The 24938-nt window shown below is 38.4% G+C and overlaps 1 protein-coding gene across 4 annotated transcripts in view; it reads left to right on the forward strand.

The window, feature by feature from the left end:
* LOC150078230 (3'-5' exoribonuclease 1-like) overlaps positions 1 to 24938 on the forward strand; it is a 149614-nt gene that overhangs the window by 23436 nt on the left and 101240 nt on the right. For all 4 annotated transcript variants that reach the window (XM_090384872.1, XM_090384873.1, XM_090384871.1 and 1 more), the window contains exon 3: positions 17092 to 17308. In XM_090384872.1, coding sequence (XP_090240998.1) covers positions 17092 to 17308 — 217 coding nt within the window. The remainder of the gene's footprint in view (positions 1 to 17091; positions 17309 to 24938) is intronic.

A 24938-nucleotide genomic window follows, 5' to 3' on the forward strand; every position in this document is an offset into this window, starting at 1 on the left:
GAGACGGCTGAGATGTGGGCATAGAGTTGGAGTTGCTTTGAGGGAAGGCTGAGGGACTCCATGAGCACAGGTCCCAAAATGATGGTGCTGAAATCTCACCAACCATCGTTTTGATAGTCGTGGTAAAACGTTTCATCTTAATGAGCATGGGGAGCCGGTGAATTTGAATAAAACTGGCCATTTCAGTTGTCTTTAGCTGTGGAGGAAGTTTGTTTGTTTATGGCCCATTTTAAGAGCCAAAACTCAGCAGAAAAAAGTGGCCTGATTGTTGCTAGTGGCAGCTAATGCCCATACCTCTGCAGCATATAAAAGCGGAGAGTATACTGTGGTTTTTATATATTTTCTAGTAGTTGTGACTTCATTAATATAACGTAAATGCTGTTTGGCAATCCACTGGAGTCGAGCTGCCAGGGTGAGGAACTAGTCTATGTGGTAACTGAAGCAGAGCTTAGGATCAAACACAACCCCGAGATCAGTATGCTTGTTGACGATGGGAATAGGAGAATTACACATAATTGGCTGAATATATGAGGGTGTTTCCTTTAAAGAGAATATCATAAATTCAGATTTTTCTGGGTTTATTTTTAATCCGAACTGGTCGAGGTAGTTTTCAGTTTCCGTGAGTGTATTATTAATTGATCCTGTTATCACGAGAAGATTATCGCATGGAAAAATCGGTGTGAGGAGCTTTATATCATTTGCATAATATAAAGTATCATACCTGGACTCAACAAGTGGAGAGATAAGTGCTGTAAACAAGAGCCTAGATAAGATACCAGCATGTGGCATGCCTGAAGAGATACTTCGCTCATATATGTGCCCATGAAGAGTAAGCTGGATTATTCTGTTTTGAAGAAGTGATGTGAGGAACTGTAGAGTGTCTCCCTTGATTTGATAGTGGTCTGAAAGTAGCTTCAGCATTGCAGGGATGTTTATAGAGTCAAAGCTGCTTCAAGGTCTACATAGGTGACTGCAAGCCCTGCTTGGGATTCAAATGCAGAAAGGATAGAGCTGGTGGTGACTAAGAGGGTAGTCACAGTGGATCTATGAGGAAGGCAGTAATGGATTTGAAGAGGCTGATGTGGAAGAAGTTGTTTGTGTTAGAATGGGGAGAAGCACCTTCTCAAGGAGCTTTAGAAGACTTGAGGCATTGGAGATTGGCTGGTAATGTGTAAGAAGTGTAGGAGATTGAATTTTGGGAATAGGCTTCACAAGTTAGATGTTCCACTGTTGGGGAAAGAAATGGCTTTACAAAACAGCATTAAAAATAGAAGGGGATCCAACATATATGGGCTAAGACATTTGATAATGAATTGGGGGATTCCGTCTGCACCTGCTATAGCAGAAGCTGATGTAGAATTAATGGCAGCAATAAGCTGTTTCCTGGAAATTGATATTGCAGAGTGTCAGGCGGGATTCTAATTGTTGGTGTATGAAGATCAGGACATTGTTCTGTGTTTGAGGCAAATCTAGATATGAAGTAAAGCCACTGGTCAGGTTCAAGATTTAGGGGGAAATCAGAAGGCTGCTCAGAGTAGGGGCATTTTCCTCTACGAAGGGTTCTATCCATGTAATGCTTAATTGCTTGAGATTTCTGCTTATTAAATATTGCACGGGCTCTGGGAGTATGCTGCAAGTCTGAAGGATTGAAGCTGGTTGATGATCCAGATAGGTATTTCATGGATGGCTTCATAAGAAGGTCTTGGACACTTTGCGACTGCTTCCACATTTTGTGCAGATGCTGCTTTAACTTGAAGCTCATATTAAGATGGGGAGTCCACCATGCTCTGGACCAAGGCATGATGGAAATTCTCTTTGATGCTGCAAAGGTTGCAGTAGTCTTAAACCAACTAGTAAGCAAATTCACTGCAATTTCGAGAACACAAATTTCTAAGTCTGTCCATGGGATGACAGAGACAGCCTCAACACATTTAGAAATACTCAGAAACCTGGGATTTACTATTACTTTGGTATTAGTCGAATTTACAACCTTGAAGTTTGGAGCAGGTGTGTGTAAAAGAACAACAATTGGCTTGTGGTCCGAATTGAAATAAGTCTCTGGCAGGTAATCAGGTGTGCAAGGAAAAGAAGCAAGGATGAGATCTAATTGGTTGTTACCTCTGGTCGGGAGATCGTTGATCATTTGTAACGCTATACAAGATAAGTTTGATAGGAGCATTTGCTGAAGGTTAGCTAACTGAGGAGGAAGATTAAAGTCTCCCCAGAAAAAGTGCAAGTCTGAAGGATTGAAGCTGGTTGATGATCCAGTTAGGTATTTCATGGATGGCTTCATAAGAAGGTGCTAGGGGTATATATATAACAACTACATGTATGATGATCCTATGATAGCTGAGAGTAACAGCAAGCACTTCTTATGCTGATGTTTGGCTAGAGATTTGATGAATAAGTGAGTAACAGCAAGCACTTTTTATGCTGATGTTTGGCTAGAGATTTGATGAATAAGTGAGGTCTGTGAGCTCTTAAAGAAAATTGCAACACCGCCTCCTCTTTGCCCAACTCTAGAAGAGAAAGCAGATTTATCTAGCTGGAACACAGGATATAAAAAATTCTTGGTCTCTGTCAGTTCATGACACAGAGGATATCGATATCATTGGTGAGGAGAATCTTTGGCACTTTAATCTATTCTGTAAATCGGAGTTCACTTTTAAATATTAAATCAAGAACTCTTACCTGGTTTTTCTCTTTAACTTAATGGCAACTATATTTCAACTTTTATCCTTGTTTAAAGAAACTCTAACTTGTGCTGGAAAGTAAAAATCTACTTTGTCCTTGAACAAACATCTGACGACAATTGTGAGATAAAACCTAATTGTACAGAAACCTTTAAAATGCACTCGTCTTTTGTCTATAAGCATATCAATCAGATCACCTCAAAGGTGCCTAGTTGACAGATACTTCCATTTGCAGAATTCAAGCCTTTCTTGGTAAGAGAACCCCTTTGTTCCTCTCACCAATCATGTTGCCCTTCTCTGTACTCATTCCAGTAGCTCTAAATCCTTCCTAAAATGAGGCCTCCATACCTGTATGCAGTACTCTAGATGTAGCCTGACCATTGCCTTATACAATGGGATAATCACCTCCATATCTCTGCTAGCAAAATTACTGTATATCATTGACAAAACCCTATGAGCTGTCCTGGTACTTGTTTATACTGCTCAGAAAACCTCATATCAGACTACACAATTACCCCCAAGTACTTTTCATTTTCCACTACCCTGAGTTTAGTATTACACAGTTGATGCATTACTCTGGGTTTTGGGCGCGCCTCCGTAGCCAGGTGGGAAGGAGCAGCAGTGCGTAGCACATGCTTCCTGATTAGACCGGGGTTCGAGCCCATCACCACCAAATACGGAGGATGCGGAAAGGTCAGGGAATGACCACCGCATATTCCCGGAGCAATATGGCCTTAGTTGCTAATGCTCCTAAAAACCAAATAACAAGCAAATAACATTACCCTGGGATTACTGCTACCTATGTATAGTACCTTGAAGCACCTTGTTGCAGCAGCAAGCCTTTATTACTGTTGTTAACCATCCTACCAACCTCTGTATCATCTGCAAACTTAAACATTAAGCCTGATATACCTTCATCAGTATCATTAATAAATACAGAAAACGAGCCCAGCACGGAAACCTGTCAGATTCCACTAATAATATTAGTCTACAAAGAGCAGTGTCCATCAATAACCACCATATGTCCTCTTCCACTCAACTATCCATTTATTCCTAGCACTAACTTGCACTTAATGCCACAATGAGCTAAATGATTTCATAATAACTGAAAGCAAAGTGGAGCAGGAATTGTTGAAGTTAAACATAAGAAAGTCATCTGGGGCGGATGGGATCTATCCAGTTATATTAAAGGAGGCAGCAAAGAAAGTAAGTAAACCCTTAGCCATGATTATAATAGCATCCTTGGACTCTGCGGAGGTTTCCACTGACTGGAGATGTTCAAATGTATCCCAAATTCAAAAAGGGGGTCAAAGGGTGACATGAGTAATTACAGACCTATTAGTTTAACTTTTGTTTCAGGGAAAATAATGGAGTCACTGGTTAAAGAAACATTGCAGGATCACCTAGTCAAGACTGCAGTAATAATTCAGACACAGCATGGGTTTGTTACGGGGAAGTCTTGTCTGACCAATTTGATTGGATACTATGATGTGGTCACATAGGAACTGAAAGGGAAAAGGCAGAGAGTAGTAACCGGTGGACACTGCTCTTTGTGGACTAATGTTATTAGTGGAGTTCCCCAGGGTTCAGTGTTGGGCCCATTCTTTTGTATATTTATCAATGATATTGATTAAGGTATATCGGACTTAATGTTGAAGTTTTGCAGATGATACAAATGTTGATAGGGTTGTTAACGACTGTACGTTTCTGCAACAGGATCTAGAAAAGTTGGGCAGATCGGCTGAGAAGTGGCAACTGAAGTTTAACATTTACTTTGCATTTGTCAATGTTAAACTTCAGTTGGTAGCAGTAACCCCAGAGAAGTGTATTAACTCTGTGGTTCTACACTTAGTGTAGTGGAGAATGAAAAAGACATGGGGGTAATTATGCTGTCAGATATGAAGTTTTCTGAGTAGTGCAGACAGGCTGCCAGAGCAGATCATGGGGTCTTGTCAATGATATACAAGAATTTTTCCAGCAGTTATAAGGAGGTGATTATCCCTTTGTATAAGGCAATGGTGAGGCCACACCTTGAGTACTGCGTACAGGTCTGGAAGCCTCCTTTTAGGAAGGATGTGGAGTTGCTAGAACAAATACACAGAAAGGCAACAAGATTGGTGAGGGGAACAGAGGGTGCTCTTACCAAAAAAGGCTTAAATTGTACAAATTGCAGCATCTGGAGACTAGGCACCTGTGAGGTGATCTGATTGAAGTGTATAATGCCTTAATGGTTTGAATAGGCTCAATGCTGATGGGATTGTTCCTCTTGTTCGGATTATGAACTTGAAGGGACATAAACTTAAATTGAGGAAAGACTGTTGTAGAAGATATGTGCAGAAATTTGCCTTTAGCCAGAGTGTAGTTGATTGCTGGAACAAACTTCTATCTGTCATAGTGGAGGTCAACAACTTAAATAAGTTTAAGGCAGAACTAAACATTTGGAGTGAATGGATGGGTGAAATGGGAAGTGTGTTTTTTTTTGGCCGATGCTATGCTGTATAGACACTTTCTTATAACATATGCCTCTACTAATGCTAATGCTCCAATTTGTGCAGCAGTCTGTTTATGTTATGTGACAGTATATTGAAGGCTTTCTTGAAACTCAAGTATATGATATCAAAATTGTTTGCATTCAGTTCCTTTGTCACATCATAGTATCCAATCAAATTGACCAAACAAGATCTCCCATTAATAAATTCATGCTGTGATTAAAGCTTAGCTGCACTGCTGTCCAGGTGGTTCTGCATTACTTCTTTTCCAGCGACTCCGTTATTTTCCTTGGAAGAAAAGTTAAGCTAACAGGTATGTAATTACTCATGTCACCCATTGATCTCCCTTTGTGAATTGGGAATACATTTGCACATCTCAAGTCTGCAGAGACTTCCAATGAATCCAAAGATACTCTTCGAATTCTGGCTAAGGATTTCCTTACCTCCTTTGCTGCCTCCCTTAATATAACTGGTCAGATCCCATCCACTCGAGGTTCCTTTTTTATGTTTAATCTCAATTTCTCTTTCACTTTCTTCTCAGTTATCACAAAATTATTTAGCTACACAGGTGATGAATTACTCTGGGATTATTGCTGTATTTTGCATTCGTCAATGTTAAACAACTTGCGATTTCTCAGCATGTTGACCTAATTTTTCTAGCTCTTGTTGCAGTAGCTCACCCTGATGGTTGTTAATAAGCAACCCCTGTATCATCTGCAGACTTATACATTAATATCATTAGTAAATATTGAAAACAACGAGCCCAGCACTGAACCCTGGGAGACTCCACTAGTAACATTAGTCCACGAAGAGCAGCGCACATTGATAACCACTTAATCATCCCTTTATCCATAACAGTAACTTGCTCTTAATGCCACATTGCTCCAGTTTGTATAGCAGTCTTTTATGTGTAACAGTATAAAAGCCCTTCCTGAAATCCAAGTATATGATATCAAAATTCTTTTTTGCATCCAGTTCTTTGATTCATGGTAATCAAGGAATTGGATGCAAGCTATATCATAGTAATCTATCAGATTGGTTAGACAAGACTGCCCTTTAACAAATCCACATGGTGACTGCGATGCAATTGCATTCCTGTCGAGATGGCCTTGCATTACTTCTTTAACCATTAACTCCATTTTCTCTGGAACAGAAGTTAAGTTAACAAGTCTCTAATTACTCATCTCACTTTTTGATCTCCCTTTATGAATTGGGGTTACATTCACACATCTCGAGTCCATTGGGTTCTCTCCTGAATCCAAGGATGCTCTCATTATTATGGCTAAGGGCTTGCTTACCTTATTTGCTGCCTCTGTTAATATGATTGGATAGATGCCATCCACTCCAGGTGCCTTTTTTATCTTCAGCTTCAATAATTCCTCTTCCACTTTCCTTTCAGTTATTACAAAGTAATTTAGCTCCCCATTGGAGTTTGATAAACTTCTGGCATTCCCTCTCCTAAAGAATTCATGTGTGAATTTAGATGCGAAATACCTATTTAGTCTGTAAGCAACTTGACCAGGATCATTAGCAGTTGAACCATCGCCATCAAGTGGACCAATGTGATTCAGTCTCTTCCTTCTATTAATATAAGTAAAGAAATCTTTGCTGCATTTCTTGGTGTTCTTTGCCCGAGATTTTTCATAATCTACTTTGGCTTGCCTAACCTCCTTTATGACTTGACTGTAGACTACTTTATATCCACCGTAGGCTTTTTTTTTTTTTATGAGAACCCCAAGCACGAGAGGTATTAGAACCTATAGTACTTAGTATTGTTCATTGGTTGAAGGGGCACCTCTGTAGCCAGGTGGGCAGGAGCAGCAGTGTGTAGCACATGCTTCTTGATTAGACCGGGGTTCGAGCCATGCCCACCAAATACGGAGGATGCAGAAAGGTCAGGTAATGACCACCGCATATCCCCGGAGCAATATGGCCTTAGTTGCTAATGCTTCTAAAAACCACATAACAACAACAACATTGGTTGAAGGTTGAGAAGATGAAAGAAGATACTTGTTGACATTAGACTTGAATTTCGGTAGATTGTATTTTTCAGGAAATAAGTATGAAGGGAGGTTGTTCCAGAAAACAGAAGTTGAAGGAATAAATGAAGAAGAAAGAAAGAAAGAAAGTTAGTTCGTTCTGTGAGTTTGAAGTTGGACAGTAAAAGAATGCTGACTGGTTGCGGTATGTGTTTGGAAGAGAGCTGGAATTATAGAAGGTGATTCAGAAAAACAGTGCCCATCTAAGAGCCTACAGAAAAGGTATGCACTGGAAACAGAATATCTATGAGAATGAGTGGAGAGACTTTGTTAGAGATTTGTTAGTCATTAATTACCCTCTTTTGGGCCACTGCTCCTGATGTGTAACAAATTCCATGGTAGGATAGATTTGAGATTTGTAGAGTGAAGAGTTGTTTGGAAGAAAAGTAATGCCAAGAGTGAAAGACAAGACCCAGTTTTTTAGATGCAGAGGATGCAATATTTGTAATATGCTTATACCAGCACTGATTAGAAGTCAGGGAAATCCCCAATAGAGCTATATAATCTAGCCTAGAAATCAGAGTATCATCAAAGATCAGTATAGCAGCAGAAGAATCCTTTTTGTGACAATAGTACAAGGCTGAGTTTTGCATTGAAATCAACTAAGTTATCTTTGCCCCTCTGGAGAATTGCTTGGAGTTAAGGATTTAAGGAATTGGTAGTGGATATTTGAAAAGTAGGCCTCTGTAGCCGAGTGGTCTACTCAGGAGCGAGAGTGCAGTAGCACACTGTGTTTGAGTAGACCAGGGTTTAAGCCCCTGACTGCTAAATACGGTCAATCTGCCAACTCGCACTGGATCAGCATGGCAGATTATGGTCCATTTCCCTCAACATGAATTGTTGAGGAGGCCTCCATCCTGGAGTGGGTTGATAATGGCTGCAGTTTTTATTTTGTTTGTGCAGGGTGAGGTTTCTCAAACTGGAAAGTGGAATGCAATATGCTGTTATCGGCAAAATTATGGATAGGATTTCCCGTCAATCGAAGAAGGTCATTAATATACAAGAGGAAAATAGCGGAAGAAAGAACTGAATCTTGGGGAACACCAGCATTAGTGGAGAAGTTAAAAGACAGAGCACCATCTACAGTCACCTGCAGTGAGCAGTCAGAGAGAAAACTGGATAACAGTGGATTGAAAACTGGATGCAGTGGGTTGATAATGGCTGCAGTTTTTATTCGACAAGTTGAAGCTGTTTGTGCAGGGTGAGGTTTCTCAAACTGGAAAGTGGAATGCAATATGCTGTTATCAGCAAAATTATGGATAGGATTTCCAGTCAATCAAAGAAGGTCATTAATATACAAGAGGAAAAGAGCAGAAGAAAGAACTGAATCTTGGGGAACACCAGCATTAGTGGAGAAGGAGACTGTCGGATGAACTAATGAGACATGTGGCAGAGAAGAAAAATGCATGGAAAACATACAAATTAATGGGCGACATGGAAGCCTATGATAGATATAAGTTGGTCTGTAACCAAGTCACAAAGGAGATTAGGCAGGCAAAGGCAGACTACGAAAAATCCTTGGCAAAGGATGCAAAGAAAAACAGAAAAGAGTTCTTTACATATTTAAACTCAAGAAGGAAAGGGATGAATCAGATTGGTCCACTGGATATTGATGGTTCAACAGTTGAGGATCCTGCTCAGGTGGCTAACAATCTAAACGAGTATTTTGCATCTACATTCACGCATGAGGAGTTATTCAGGAAGGAGAATGACGTAGGTAAAGTAGACATTGGCAGTGAGCTAGATGATTTTGTAATAACTGAGAGGAAAGTGGAGGAGAGATTGTTGAGGATAAACATAAAAAAGGCACCTGGGGTGGATGGGATCTATCCAGTTATATTAAAGGAGGCAGCAAAGGAAGTAAGCAAACCCTAGCCATAATTATGAGAGCTTCTTTGGACTCGGGGGAAGGTACCCATAGACTGGAGATGTGCAAATGTAACCTCAATTCACAAAGGAGGATCAAAGGCTGACACAAGTAATTATAGACCTGTTAGTTTAACTTCTGTTCCAGGAAAATTAATGGAGGCACTGGTTAAAGAAGCACTGCAGGATCATCTAGACAAGAATTCAGTTATAGCTCAGACGCAGCATGGTTTTGTTAAGGGCAGGTCTTGCCTGACCAATTTTATTCGATACTATGATGTAGTCACAAAAGAACTGGATGCAGGGAATAACTTTGATATTATATATTTGGATCTTAGAAAGGCTTTTGATACTGTTGCACATGGAAGACTGCTACACAAATTGGAGCAGTGTGGCATTGGAGGCAAATTGCTGCTATGGATAAGGGGATGGTTGAGTGGCAGAAGACAGAGAGTGGTAATCAATGGACACTGCCCAACATGGACTAATGTTATTAATGGAGTTCCTCAGGGTTCAGTGTTGGGTCCGTTGTTGTTTTCGGTGTTTATGAATGATATTGATGATGGTATATCAAGTTTAATATCCAAGTTTTCAGATGATACAAAGGTTGGCAGGGTTGTTAAGGACACTACTGACACTATGCTGCTGCAACAGGATCTGGAAAGGTGGAACAGATGGGCTAAGAGGTGGCAAATGAAGTTTAACACTGACAAATGTAAAGTACTACATATGGGAAACAGTAACCCCAGAGCAACGTATCAACTCTGCTGTACTACACTGACAGTGGTGGAGAATGAAAAGGACCTGGGGGTAATTGTGCAGGCTGATATGAAGTTCTCTGAGAGCAGTGCAGACGAGCTGCAAGAGTAGCTCATGGTGTCTTGTCAATGATATACAGGAATTTTTCTAGCAGGGATATAGAGGTGATTATTCCCTTGTATAAGGCAATGGTTAGGCCACATCTTGAGTACTGTATACAGGTCTGGAAGCCTCATTTCAAGAAGGATGTAGAGCTGCTGGAACGGGTACAGAGAAGGGCAACAAGATTAGTGAATGGAACAAAGGGTTGCTCTTACGAAGAAAGGCTTAAGTTTTGCAAATTGCAGAGTCTGGAGACTAGGCACCGGCGAGGTGATCTGATAGAAGTGTATAAGGCTTTGAATGGTTTGAGCATGCTCAATGCCAATGGGATTCTTCCTCTTGCTCAGAATAATCACCTCAGAGGGCATAAATTCAAATTGAGGAAGGACTGAAGTCGGATAGATGTGCGGAAATTTCCCTTTGGCCAGCGGGTGGTTGGTTGGTGGAACCGACTTCCATCATTTGTTGTTGAAGTTGATAGCCTAAACAAATTTAAGGCTCAACTGGACAGGTATTTCGAACGAACGGAGGGGTGAAATGGGAGTGGTGTGTTTTTTTTTTTTTGGCTGATGCTGAATAAGCTTGCTTTCTTGCATCTTATGTCTCTACTAATGCTAATGCTAAAGTTAAAAGACAGAGCACCATCTACAGTCACCTGCAGTGAGCAGTCAGAGAGAAAACTGGATAACAGTTGGAAAACCATTAAATAGGAACTTATTTTGAAATCCTTTATGCCAGACAGAATCAAAAACCTTTGAAATGTCAAGAGCAACTGCTTTAGTTTCACCAAACTTATCCATTAAATTTGTCCATAAATGGGTAACATAAGCCAGAATATCACCAGTGGATCAACACTGACGGAATCCATACTGGCATTCAATGATCCGCAAGGTTTCTAGATAGTTTGAGTTAGGGATTAATTGATTTGTTCCTTACTTTAGAAAGAGTAGAAGTAAGTACAATGGGACGATAACACTGGTTTTTATTTATTTTTTTTTTTTTTAGAACATTCGGGAGCTTTTTACAACATTCAAAAATATTGTTGTGTAGAAGAAAGGTCAGGATGTTTCTGGCAGGTTCTAGAACTTTCAACGAAGTTCTCTAGAAATATTGATTCTTCTAGAAACTTCTCTACTGGTGTATATACAAGTGGGTTTCACACCATGCAAACATTTTCGTATTTCAAAAAGTGTGTGTGTTCAGAGAAAGAGTGAGGAACAAGTGTATTGTGTGCATTAGTGTAATTCGTGAACTGTGTTTAAATTATAAATAAAAACTTACAATTTCGTAATTGGTTTCTTATGTGCATTTACCTCAACTGTACGTGAAATATGTTGCATTCTTGCCGAAATAAGCCAGATAGCTTTTGCTACATTTGTGGAGAAGTGGTATTAAAATCGCAGCCAAAGGCACTGTCACAACTTGTGAGAAAAGCTTATGAACTCTATTTTGGATGTAATGTCAGAGATAAAGTATAAGCTCCAACAATTTCCTGTAGCTCGTGTTCAAGGAGTCATAAATCAATGCATTTTGCTGTTCCAGTGATATGGAGGGACCCTCGAGTCCACATGAACGATTCTTACTTTTGCATGACCAATATTTCTGGTTTTTCTGGGAAATTCAAGCATAAAGTAGAATATCCCAACATACCTTCTGCTCTAAGGCCGGTTCGTCACAATGATATAATGCCAGTGCCAAAACCACCAGAAACTTATGGGCTTGACTCTGATTTAGGATTGGAAAAGGAGTCTCTAGAAGATGCAGAACCCAGAACGAGTACAGATCCAGACTTTTCAACTCTAGATACCACAAAGCTGCATCAAATCACTGATGCAGAATTGAATGATTTGGTCAGAGATTTGGACTTCTCCAAAACCAAGGCTTAGTTACTAGGTTCATAGCTTTAGCAGTGGAATCTTCTTGAAAAGGGTGTCAAGGTGTCTCTTTATAGGAAGAGGCATTCTGACATAATGGCCTATTACTCCCTGGATATTTCTTTATTTTATTGTAACAGTGTCCAGGAATTAACAGTTAAATCTTCAGCATGTCCCCAAGCAGTGGAATCTTTTATTGATTCATCCAAAGTCAATTTGAAAGCAGTTTTACTCCACAATGAAAATAAGTGTCCATCTATACCATTGGCCCATGCAGTTCACATGAAGGAAACGTATGAGAACCTACAGGTTCTTTTGCAAAAAATATGCTATCAAGAATACAAATGGAGTATCTGTGCTGACCTAAAAGTGGTAGCTTTTGCTGAAGTGCTTGCACAGTGGTTTACCAAGATTATTAATAAGAGTTGGAAGAAAAATAGGATGCTAACAGGTCAGCTTTTTCCTTGGCTGAAGTGGCAATAGAACAGTCCAGTTTTGACAGAGATGGGCAAAAGTTGTGGCCAGTAGGTTTGGCAAGAGACCAGAATGCTTGGCTAACATTTGGATAAGAAGCAAGTTTTTTTTTACTCTTAGCCTGTTCAGAAAATGAAACTGGAGAATTAGAAACAAGGCAATTACGATATGAAACATTCTTCTCTTGAACTTAGCACATTTATTGGAAAACCAAGGTTTAGATAAAGGACTAGATTTTAAAGTGGATTGTGGGTTAAAGGTTCCATCCCTACAAGATTAATTTCTCTGACACTACCTGAGCAAACGTTGACATTAGATTTGAAACAGTAATCCGACCAAGAAAATAAGAAAAGAAAGCTTGCAGATCATCCCATTTTGCATTCTTGTAATGCCAAAGAAAACAAGGTTGAGAAAGGCTGCATTGGAAAAGAGACCACCACCAAGTTGTGATCTGAGGTGCCTAGAGGACCACTTACCTCTACCGTGTACTTAGAAAGGTTGTTTGTGAGAAAAAGATAGTGTTGGTTGTGTGGTTAAGATTGTCAGATATTCTGGTAGATAAATGAAGAATCTGTGCAAGGTCATTAGTACTTTGTAATTGCAAAAGCCTCAGCATCTCGACCAGCTGGGTCTGTGTGACTAGAAAACAGACACCAGTTGGAGTTGTGAACATTAAAATCACCAAGGAAAATTACCTTACTGTTAGGAAAGTTGGACTGGAGAAAGTCAAGTTTCACAGAGCAGAATCAGAGTTCCAAGTGATTAGTGAAGTTGGGAGAACGATAGGGGCAACAGATGATTTTGACAGAATGTGGTAGAGAGATTTTAAGCCAGAGAAAAGAGGAGATTCCAAATTATTCTTATCAATGATAAAAATAATTTGTATTTGCTTCTATATCACTGATAATTTAAATGCATTCCATGCATTTTTCTTCTCAGCCATGTGTTTCAATAGTTCATCTAATATCCATTTAGGCCTAAGTCTTGAACAATATTTTTCAGTTGGTATGAAAAGCTGCCTAGTAGCTTCTATGATTACTTTCCTAAATGCTTCCCATTTTGAATTTGCTGTTAGTAACATCATCAGTAATGCCATCATAATGGATAAGAAAGTTTCTGCTCCATCTTTCACATTCTTCACACAAGTTTTGTGTGAAGAATGGGAATGATGGAGCAGAAATCCTCCAAATTTTAAGTACTGCATTTGGTGATGCTTGTTTAACATTTCTGGAGTACATATTTAATATGAGCCCCCTGAAGAGTAGGTGTTCATTTACAGATTGTTTTATTCTTAAAGAAAGTGCCACAATCTTATCTTTGTTTCTAGATAAGTGTATGAGGTGCTACTGAAAAGTTACTGAAATGTATTTAGGTATGTAAATATACCTAAATAATATAAAATAAATTACTCACCCTGGTCTAATTTGACATGGTCACCTTTGAAGTAGTCCCCTTTAGCATGTAAACACCGATCCCAGTGCGTTCTCCCATGATTTGAATGCATCCTGAAAGTCCTTCATAGTGTTCAGACTGCTGTGATTTGGTTTGGATATCTTAGAAGAAGAAGAATTCTTTATTGCATACATAACGCACATGCTGTACACAATACCCTTCACGGCTACAAGCCAGGGGTTATCTATGGTTATCCTCTATGCTGTCAAATCTGTGACCCTTTAGCTTGATTTTCATTCTTGGGAAAAGGAAGAAATTGCAGTGGGCTAAATCTGGTGAATAAGGGGGTGGGACAATTGACGTTGTTGGATGCCAAAAACTGCACCACAGTGAGAGATATAAGCCGGCATGTTGATGAAGGACCCAGTTTTTTGTGCACCACTTCTCTAGACGTTTTCTCTTGATTGCTTCCCTTAACTGCCTCAGGACGTTGCAGTAGAACTTTGCATTGATGGTCTGGCCAGTAGGGACAAATTCCTTGTGGATAATCCTGTCAGTGTCCAAAAAACAAATCGGCATGGACTTCGTTTTGCTCCTCACTTGTTGGGCTTTCTTCTGTTGGGGCAAAGATTGGCTCTTCCACTGGGATGATTGTTGCTTGGTTACTGGGTCATATCCACATACCCAACTCTCATCACCAGTGAAGACCTCTAGGAGATAATCCTAATAAAAAAGAACTATTTACTTTCCTAAACCAGATAGGAATATATCAAAATATAGTTATTATTTCATTTTCACCATTAGAAAGACACAATTGGCCCTAGCAGCCTATGTGTCGTTAAACTCAACAACAACAACAACCAGTGAAGACCATAGAAAGGACATTTTGATCACTCTTGGCCCATTCTTGAAGATCTCTGCTAACTTCCATGTGATGCTTTTGGTCTTCACTCAGTAACCGTGGCATGAATGCAGTCCTCATGTTCAACTTGTCTGACAAAATCTGCTCACACGTGCTGTACGATAGTCCTACAATGTCACAAACATCATGGATGGTCTGCCTGCTGTCTGTTTTTAAAATAGTTAAACCAGTAGGAGGTCTGCATCTTGCCTAAAGCGTTGTCACCAAAAGCTTGTTTCAACCTCTTATGGGTTTCTGCTGCTGTATATTGTTGAGAAGGAAATAAAACTTGATGCAAGCACATTGCTCTCTCATGTCAGCAGTTGCAAGCTATGCGAAACACACCGCACAAAGAACTGTGCATAAATATTCAGTGACTCAATCCAGCCCAACACCATGTGGCACACTGATTCACATACGATGCATGCAGTGTTACCTAGTGCCATAAGTCCATACTAGACATAGTTCCTGCGCAACATTCAAATTTTGGGAATATTTGGGTAGCACCTCATACATGACAGCATGAAAATAACTTTATTATAAAATCCTTAAAAAAGGATTTCTGCTTACAAAAGCTGAAATTATTATAAATAGATATGAAGATAATATTACATAAAAGAAAAGTGCCAGTGATTTTTTTTTTTTACAAAATTTGTTTTTTTGTGTGATTTTTTTTAATTATGTTTTTATTTTTGACAATTTCACTGTAATGTTGGGTTACAATTTGGAATATATTTAAAAGCATTTATGTGTAAGGTTTTATTATTATTATTTTTTTAATTTTAAAAATTTCATGAAGAAACTCACTCTGTAGAGCTTTGGCCCATAGCAGAAAACTCTTGCTTCTCAGAGCTCACACACATTTAGGAAACTCACTCTAGAAAAGGTTCTGTAAGGCTGTCATTTATCAGAGATTGAAAAGTCTGTTGATGATGACCAATGTTCAAGTTGTTCAATGTCAAGCAGTGTCGAAAGGTTGCTAATGTGCAAGAAAAAATTTGTTCTGGTTGCTGATTAACCATCTTCGAAATTGCTGATGAACTAGAAACCTTCTTTGGATCATGTCAAGCAAGTTTTACCAAAAGCTCTGGCATGTATACTGTCAAAAATTTTGTTCCAAGGCTATTGGATGATGACCAAAAGATGATTCCCTGTGAGAACTATGCAAGAAGCAGAAAATATGGGCGGAAACGGACTCTGATTTCATCATTTACATTGTTACTGTTGATGAAATGTGGGCATACAGCTATAACCCAGAAACTAAATTCTGTCTCACCCTGTCCAAAGAAGGTACGACAAGTTTGGTCAACAGTATCGCTTCTTTTTTCTTTCTTTTTTTTTCTTTTTTTTTTTTCAAGGTAGTCATAATGAATCTGTTTTTAATAGATTCACAATGAATATTTAAAATGGTCAGACAGAACTTCTTTTTATTAGGCCTACTAAATGAGGCCTAATATAAAGAATTTCTGATTGATTGAGGGGAAAAGTTAGGAGGAAACACCACTAGCTGTTTAAAAATGGTGCATGGTTTTTCTATTGTGGTAGTGCTCCTGTACATATTGCATTCACTGTTCAAGAATTTTCTGGCCCAGAAAAATATAGTACTTTGCCTGTCATATACACCTGAATTTGCATCATGTTTTTTTTGTTTTCTTCCCAAAATTCAAAACAAAGCTAAAAGGATGAAGATTTGATGATTTTCCAACAGGATGTAAGTGGAACTTGACTAGCTCACAGATGAGGACTTCTAGAAGTAGCAGGAATGTTAGGATATATTCATTTCATAATTATAAAAATGTATGTGCCCATTTTTTTTATACATATATTCCCAAAAAGACTACAAAGTCTGTTTATAAACTCTAGGTGTGAAAAACCAGAAACCTACTAAAGTTCTAGCATTTTATAATCAGGGAAACAGGTGGGTGCTCATTACAGTTAAGTATTTTTTTAAAATTATTTTATTAAAAAAAAATAGCTACATCAATGCAAATGTCAGTGTAGTGCTAGAGAACTGTCTGGATTTTTGGATTTAGCCATTTGAAGTTGCATTAAAAAAACCCATCAAAGACTGATTAAAAGTAAAAATGTTGCCCATTCTTTTTCTGACCAATACTAGACTCATGTAATGTCATGTATTTTGAATTATGAAAAAATTGTGTATTATGTTTAAATTATGACATTGAAGATTACAGCGAGAATGAGTGAAGAATGCAGTGATTGCTAGTGAGAATGATAGCTTAAGATAGCTATCTGGACTCATTTTCTAATTACTGCATTTTTATGAGAGGATTTAGTATTTGCCATGCAGTATGAGGAATCTGGAGGCTTTTGCTTAGAAGTAGCTAGTATGCCCCTGAACTTTGTGTTCAGGGGCATAAAGTTCAGCTTTATTTTTAGGTATCAAATAGATATACTAATAGTCTTATGATGTATAGCATTTTTAGAATGTATGCACTACTTTTTTAAAGAATAGTATTTTAACAAATTTTATTGCTGTTCCAGTGGCAGTGCTGATATTTTAAAAAAACGGCTTAAAAGTTTCTACAGGGAACAGAAAGTAGCTCGAAGTCATCTGAAGGGCAGGATACATAAGTGTCCTTATCAATATCTCTGTGTTATTGACTTTGAGGCAACCTGCGAAGCTGAAAATAAATGTCATTATCCTCATGAAATTATTGAATTCCCAGCAGTTCTAGTGAATACGCGAGAAAAGAAAGTGGTATGTATAAATTAATTGGTATGAAATATCACTGAAAAGTTATATATGCATATATTAGTATTAGTAGTGTCAGATGATGCAAGGGAGCAAGCTTATTATACAGTATCAGCCAAAAAAAAAAAAAAAAAAATCTATCTCCCTAACAGTTTATCTGGTTCTTCTATATATTATTAAAACTACCCACTTCCACAACACCAGATGGAAGTTCCAACAATTAACTCCCTCTGGCTGATAGCAAATTTCTGCACATATATCCTGTAACGAGCCTTCCTCAAGTTAAATTTATACATCCTTATGTGTGTATTATCAGAGTATCACAGAATGGTAAGATGCACACTTGATATAGATGTAGGAAAAGAAAGGAAAAAACGGACTCGAGTAAATAATACAAAGGTCTTTGAGATAATAGAAGAGGAGAAAAAGCAGTATGTACTGGAACTTAAGAACAAGTTTGAGCTTTTGCAGACTGCTCAGGACCAAGATATCGACGTGGAATATTACAACTTTCTGAAAGTGATAAAGCCCAAGAAACCTATAGGAAAAAAGAAATCCAAAGAAGAAAAAATTAGTCAAGAAACACTTGTTATGATGAACCGATGGCGACAAATGAAGAACAAGATAAACACTGTCAAGGAGAAAATTGAGTATACTGAGTTATGCAAAGCCATTAGAAAGAGACTCAGAGAGGACATAAGATTTAACACAAGAAAAGTAGAACAAGCATTAAGGGAAAACAAAGGACTTAAATCAGCAGCCATGAGCAGTAATACAGAAAGACAAATGATACTGGAACTGAAGAATAGCGATGGTGTACTTATAAATAGCAGAGAAGGCATAATTCAAATAGCAGAAGACTAATATAGAGAATTATACAAGGTGCAAGGGAATGATGCCAGCAGTGGAGAAGCTGGATCGCAAATTAGTAACACATAGACATACCCGATATTCTTCCTGATGAGGTAGAACATGCGTTGAAGAAAATGAAGAATCAGAAAGCCCCGGGGGAAGATGAAGTTACTGTAGAGTTGTTAAAATTGGGAGGAAGAGACATAACACAAAAACTGGCAAGGCTGTTCACAAAATGCATTAAAAAAGGTGTGACGCCTAAGGAGTGGAATAATGCAATCATAATTTTGTTGCATAAGAAAGGAGATAAATTGGAAATTATAGACCAATTAGCTTGTTATCCCACATCTACAAGTTCTTCACAAGAGTCTTTACTAACAGATTAGAAAGAATATTTGATGAGAATCAACCAAAAGAGCAAGCTGGCTTTAGGACAGGATTCTCAACTATGGATCACCTTCATGTAATATCACAGCTAATGGAGAAAGCAAATGAATATAAAACGCCATTATGCCTGGCATTTGTGGATTATGAAAAAGCATTTGACTCCATACAGCATAAGGCAATATTTCGGGCACTTGAAAGACAAGGCATAGATACCCCATATATTATGATTTTGAAGAAAATATATGAGAACACTACCTCCTTTATTAGACTAGACAAAGACGGTAGCAAATTTAAAATTGTGAAAGGAGTTTGACAGGGAGACAATATCTCCGAGGCTGTTTACTGCTGCCCTTGAGGAAGCTTTTAGAAGATTAGACTGGTCGCAGAAAGGAATCAATGTGAATGGAGAGTACCTAAACCATTTACAATTTGCAGATGACATTGTGGTCATAAGCCACAATCCCAAAGAATTAGAGGAAAATCTTAATCAGTTATGCACAGTTAGTAAGGATTTTGGACTAAAGATGAATATAGCTAAAACAAAAGTAATGATGAACAGGTATGCCACAGAAAGGGACATAATGATTGAGGGAGTAGTAATTGAAAAGGTGGAGTCATATACTTATCTGGGACAAGTTATTAGCTGTAATAATGATAAACGGTTGGAAGTCAAGAGAAGAATAAATTTTGGATGGATGGAACTCCCCTCGATGACTTATGGAAGTGAAACTTAGGCACTCACCAAAAGAATGGAAGAGAAGCTGAGAACTACACAGCAAAGAATGGAAGGAATTATATTGGGAATCAGACTTTTAGATAAGAAGGGAAACACATGGATTAGGCAGCAAACTCAAATAAAGGACATTGTTATCAAAACTAAAGAACTAAAATGGCCTTGGGGCAGAACACATAGCTCGAAGACATGATGACAGATGGACTAAGAAAATAACAGACTGGTACCCAAGAAGAGCTAGAAGAAAACCTGGAAGACAACGGCGAAGATGGATAGATGAAATTCATGAGTTTGTGGGTAGTAAATGGATGGCCATTGCACAAAACAGAGGGAACTGGAAAGTTGCTGGAGAGGCCTTCGTCCTGCAGTAGATTAAAAATGGCTGATAATGATGATCAGAGTATGAGTAAGGATGTCATCAACATTTATATTTGGTCTACTCAATCTATTTCAAGCCTAAAATGTTTCTTTGAGATCTTGTTGCAGGCAAGGGATTATTTCAACTTACGTTGTAATGCAAAATACGTACTATAAGAAGTAAAATTGTTCACTTGGTAATTTAAAAAAAAAAACTTATTTTATTTGCTCTTTCATTATTTTTGTAGATGAAAAGAGCCATGGTTGCTTTCTTAGGATACCTATATCTAATGGGAAGGGGCATTATGCCATTTATGTAGCTGCCTAACTTTCTCTCTGTTTGTTTTTTTAGTTGCACTTGTCACTTTTGATGTTTACTGGAAGATATTAATGTGCTGTTCAAAGTTCCTGAAATAGTTTTTTTTCTTGATGGTAGCCTGTTTTGTTTTATATCAGTATGTAGAGTTAGTACTACACTGACAGTGTAGTACTAACTCTGCAGTACTACACTGACAGTGGTGGAGAATGAAAAGGACCTGGGGGTAATTGTGCAAGCAGATATGAAGTTCTCTGAGCAGTGCAGACGAGCTGCAAGAGTAGCTCATGGTGTCTTGTCAATGATATACAGGAATTTTTCTAGCAGGGATAAGGAGGTGATTATTCAGCTTTTTCATAAGTTTAATGATTTCCAAGATGCTAATCGTAATTCTATGAACCACTGGAATCTATTGGAATCTTGCTCTGTTAGTATAGCTGGCTGCAGTCAGCCAGCAAACCAAATGTGAAGACCTATTTTCAGTTGTATTTCCATGTGCTTGCAGGAGTGAGACATGTAACATCAGCACAACTTGGTTGGAGTGCATAATGTTTGCAATTGGGTAGCTCAGCGAATGCTTTCTTAGACATGAAACAAGTTCCAACCACCACTTAAAATCAGTTAGAAGGAGATTTCGGAATAATAAAAGAAATTATCTCTTTCACCCTACAAGAAACCAGACCATTGTGCAATTGGAATATTTGCCTGATCTGCCTAGATGGATATTGATGAAATAATCCAAATGATTCAGGAGATTAATGAAAGGAATATAGTAATAGTATTCATCATATAGTGCAAGGAAGCCATAGGCTTTTACTGCACTGGCAAAAAAAAAAAAAAAAAAACCCAACCAAGTAGATTAGAAAACATAAATTATATACTTCCCTTCTCACACAGGTAAGTATCCAGTAGACCTTTGAACTTATTCAAACTGTCAGCCTTAACTACCTGCGAGGGTAACTTATTCAAACTGTCAACAACTTGCTGGCTAAAAGAAAACATCCTACAATCTAATCTAAACCTCAAACGCAGTAATTTTAATTTACGACACCTAGTTCTGGAATGTTTTGAACAGTGAGAATTCCGCCTTCATCATTTTACTAATCCCTCTCAGAGCTTTATAAACCTCAATCAGGTCACCTCTGAGGTGCTTGGTTGCCAAGCTCTGTAGCCCACATAATCATAGTCTTCCCTCATACGGTTGCCCTTCTGCTGATATCACCGTTGGAGTTGCCTGTCTTTGGACTCTTAAGAAGTTTAGTGTCTTTTTTTTTTTTTTTTTTTTTTTTTCAGATGAGTTCTCCATACCTGAATACATTATTCCAAATGTGGTCTTACAATTGCCTTATAAAGTGGGATTATGACCTACCTACCTCTACAGGATAGCATTTGATAAATCATTGATAGGACACCATGGGCTTTCCTGGCTGCCTGTTTACACTGTTTGGAAAACTTCATATCTGCCCGTATTGTAAGTCCTTATTGCCACTTCTCTGACCATCTTTGAAGTCTGTTCAAGTCATCCTGAAGGAGTGCTGTTTGACGCTGATCATTAACAATTCTGCCAATCTTTACGTCAGCTGCAAATTTTGACGTTACGCCTTCTATCCTTTTGTTGATGTCATTTATGAAAATGAGAAACAGTGGTTCAACAACTGATCCTTGAGGGACCCCACTCCTGACGAACATCCATTACACCAATCTGAAGAACATCCATTAATCACAACCCTCTGCCTTCTGTTCTGCAGCCACCTAGCAATCCATCTTAAAATCTTACCAGTAATCCTAACCTGTTCAAGTTTATACACTAGCTTCTCATGAGGGACATTAAGAATAATGAGGAAAACAAACGCAAAAGAAGAGAGAATGATGACAATATAGTACTTCCATAAGTGAAGTAAGCCAGTGTCATCAGCTCTGTCAAAAGTCAAAAAAATTTTTCTCTATTATAGTGATCCTGTTGACTTAGGACTAAATGTAAATTTTAAATCAGCAGTTGGGAAAAAAGTTCAGATCAGAATTTTTTTTTTTTAATGAGAATTTTTTCTGCATATATAATGTATACATAATATCATGCTTAATTTATGGTATTTTTATTATTTACACAAATTTTGATATTTATGTGTTTTTTAAAAAACATGTTTTATATAATTGTATTTGTAGTGGCAAATGATGTAAGAAAACAAGCTTAAACAGTATCAGCAAAAAAAAAAAAAAAAAAAACTGTCCATTTTACCTATCCATCCACTCCAATAGTTTTTCAAGTTCTTACTTGAATTTATTCAAACTATCCACTTCCACAACAACAGATGGAAGCTTGTTTCAGTAATCAATCCTCCATTGGCCGAAGGCAAACTGCCACACATCCATTCTGTGACCATCCTTCCTTAATTTGAATTTATGCCTTTTCGTATGCATAGTCTAAGCAAGAAGAAGAATCCAATTTGCATTGAGTTTGCTTAAGCCATTCCAAGCCTTAACACCTCAATTAAATTGCCTCACAGGTGCCTAGCCTGCAAACTGCAATTTGCAGACTTGAAGCCTTTCTTGGTAAATGTACCCTTTGTTCCTCTCACCAGTTTCACTGCAATTCTCTATACTCATTCCAGCAGATATATACATCCTTCCTGAAATGAGGTCATCAGACCTGTGCAGTTCCCAAGATGTGGCCTGATTATCCCATTGCCTTATACCACGGGTGGCCAACGAGTCGATCGCAGATTTAATTTCGGTTGATCATGATGAATTTTAAATATACAGTCATCCCTCAATTTGTGCACCTTGTGCAATGAAATTTTTGAGATGGTAAATTGTGGCACATTTTGAAGGAAAAAAGTAGATCACATCACAAATTAAATTGGCCACTCCTGCCTTATACAATGGGATAACCACCTTATCCTTGCAGGCAGAATTTCTGCATATATCATTGACAAATACCCATGAGTTGTCCTGACAGCCTGTCTGCACTACTCCAAGAACTTCATATCTGACTGCACTAAGGTACCACAGAGTTGGTAAATACTCTGTGATTACTGCTACTCATTTGTAGTACCTTGTATTTGTCAAGGTTAAACTTCAGTTGCTATTTTCCAGCCCATCTACCTAATTTTTCTAGATCTTGTTGCAGCAATATACTTTCATTACTGTCATTAACCACTCTGCCAACCTTTTTATTATCTGCAGTTTTAAGCCTGATATGCCTTCATCAATATCATTGATATAGAAACAAAAATGGGCCCAACACCAAAGAGCAGTGTCTGTTGATAACCACTCTCTCTTCTCCCGCTCAACCTTCCCTTTATTCATAGCAGTAACTTACCCTTAATGCCACACTGCTCCAATTTGTGCAGCAGTCTTTTATGTGCAACAGTATATCTCTTGTATACAACAGTATATCAACAGTATATCCAATACCCTTGATCTGATTATCAGTAGTGATTCTTCATGCATTAAGAATCTGCAGATAAATGAACCACTAGGTGGCAGTGATCACAGTGTGTTGAAGTGGGATTTACTCAAGGAGGTAACTACCATCAGAGGTAAAGGGAAGGGTTTTTGTTTTCGTAAGGGCGACTATGATGGTCTGAGACAGTATTTAAATTCTATACAGTGGGACCAACTGATGATGTTACCAACAGCAAACTCAAAATGGGAAGCATTCAAGGAACTAATCTTGGGGCTACCAGGCTTTACATACCAACTAAGAAATATTGTTCAAGGTTTAGGCCTAAATGGTTGTCAGATGAACTAATGAGACATGTGGCAGAGAAGAAAAATGCATGGGATACATACAAATTAATGTGTGACATGGAAGCCTATGATAGATATAAGTTGGTCTGTAACCAAGTCACAAAGGAGATTAGGCAGGCAAAGGCAGACTACGAAAAATCCTTGGCAAAGGATGCAAAGAAAAACAGAAAAGAGTTCTTTACATATTTAAACTCGAGAAGGAAAGGGATGAATCAGATTGGTCCACTGGATATTGATGGTTCAACAGTTGAGGATCCTGCTCAGGTGGCTAACAATCTAAACGAGTATTTTGCATCTACATTCACGCATGAGGAGTTATTCAGGAAGGAGAATGATGTAGGTAAAGTAAACATTGGCAGTGAGCTGGATGATTTTGTAATAACTGAGAGGAAAGTGGAGGAGAGATTGTTGAGGATAAACATAAAAAAGGCACCTGGGGTGGATGGGATCTATCCAGTTATATTAAAGGAGGCAGCAAAGGAAGTAAGCAAACCCCTAGCCATAATTATGAGAGCTTCTTTGGACTCAGGGGAGGTACCCATAGACTGGAGATGTGCAAATGTAACCCCAATTCACAAAGGGGGATCAAAGGCTGACACAAGTAATTATGGACCTGTTAGTTTAACTTCTGTTCCAGGTAAATTAATGGAGGCACTGGTTAAAGAAGCACTGCAGGATCATCTAGACAAGAATTCAGTTATAGCTCAGACGCAGCATGGTTTTGTTAAGGACAGGTCTTGCCTGACCAATTTGATTGGATACTATGATGTAGTCACAAAAGAACTGGATGCAGGGAATAACTTTGATATTATATATTTGGATCTTAGAAAGGCTTTTGATACTGTTGCACATGGAAGACTGCTCCCCAAATTGGAGCAGTGTGGCATTGGAGGCAAATTGCTGCTATGGATAAGGGGATGGTTGAATGGCAGAAGACCGAGAGTGGTAATCAATGGACACTGCTCAACGTGGACTAATGTTATTAGTGGAGTTCCTCAGGGTTCAGTGTTGGGTCCGTTGTTGTTTTCGGTGTTTATGAATGATATTGATGATGGGATATCAAGTTTAATGTCCAAGTTTGCAGATGATACAAAGGTTGGCAGGGTTGTTAAGGATACTACTGACGCTATGCTGCTGCAACAGGATCTGGAAAGGTTGAACAGATGGGCTGAGAGGTGGCAAATGAAGTTTAACATTGACAAATATAAAGTACTACATATGGGAAACAGTAACCCCAGAGC

The sequence above is a fragment of the Mastigoproctus giganteus genome, chromosome 11, assembly GCF_048544385.1.
Source record: "Mastigoproctus giganteus isolate SK-2022 chromosome 11, ASM4854438v1, whole genome shotgun sequence".
Classification (NCBI taxonomy): Eukaryota; Metazoa; Arthropoda; class Arachnida; order Uropygi; family Thelyphonidae; genus Mastigoproctus; species Mastigoproctus giganteus.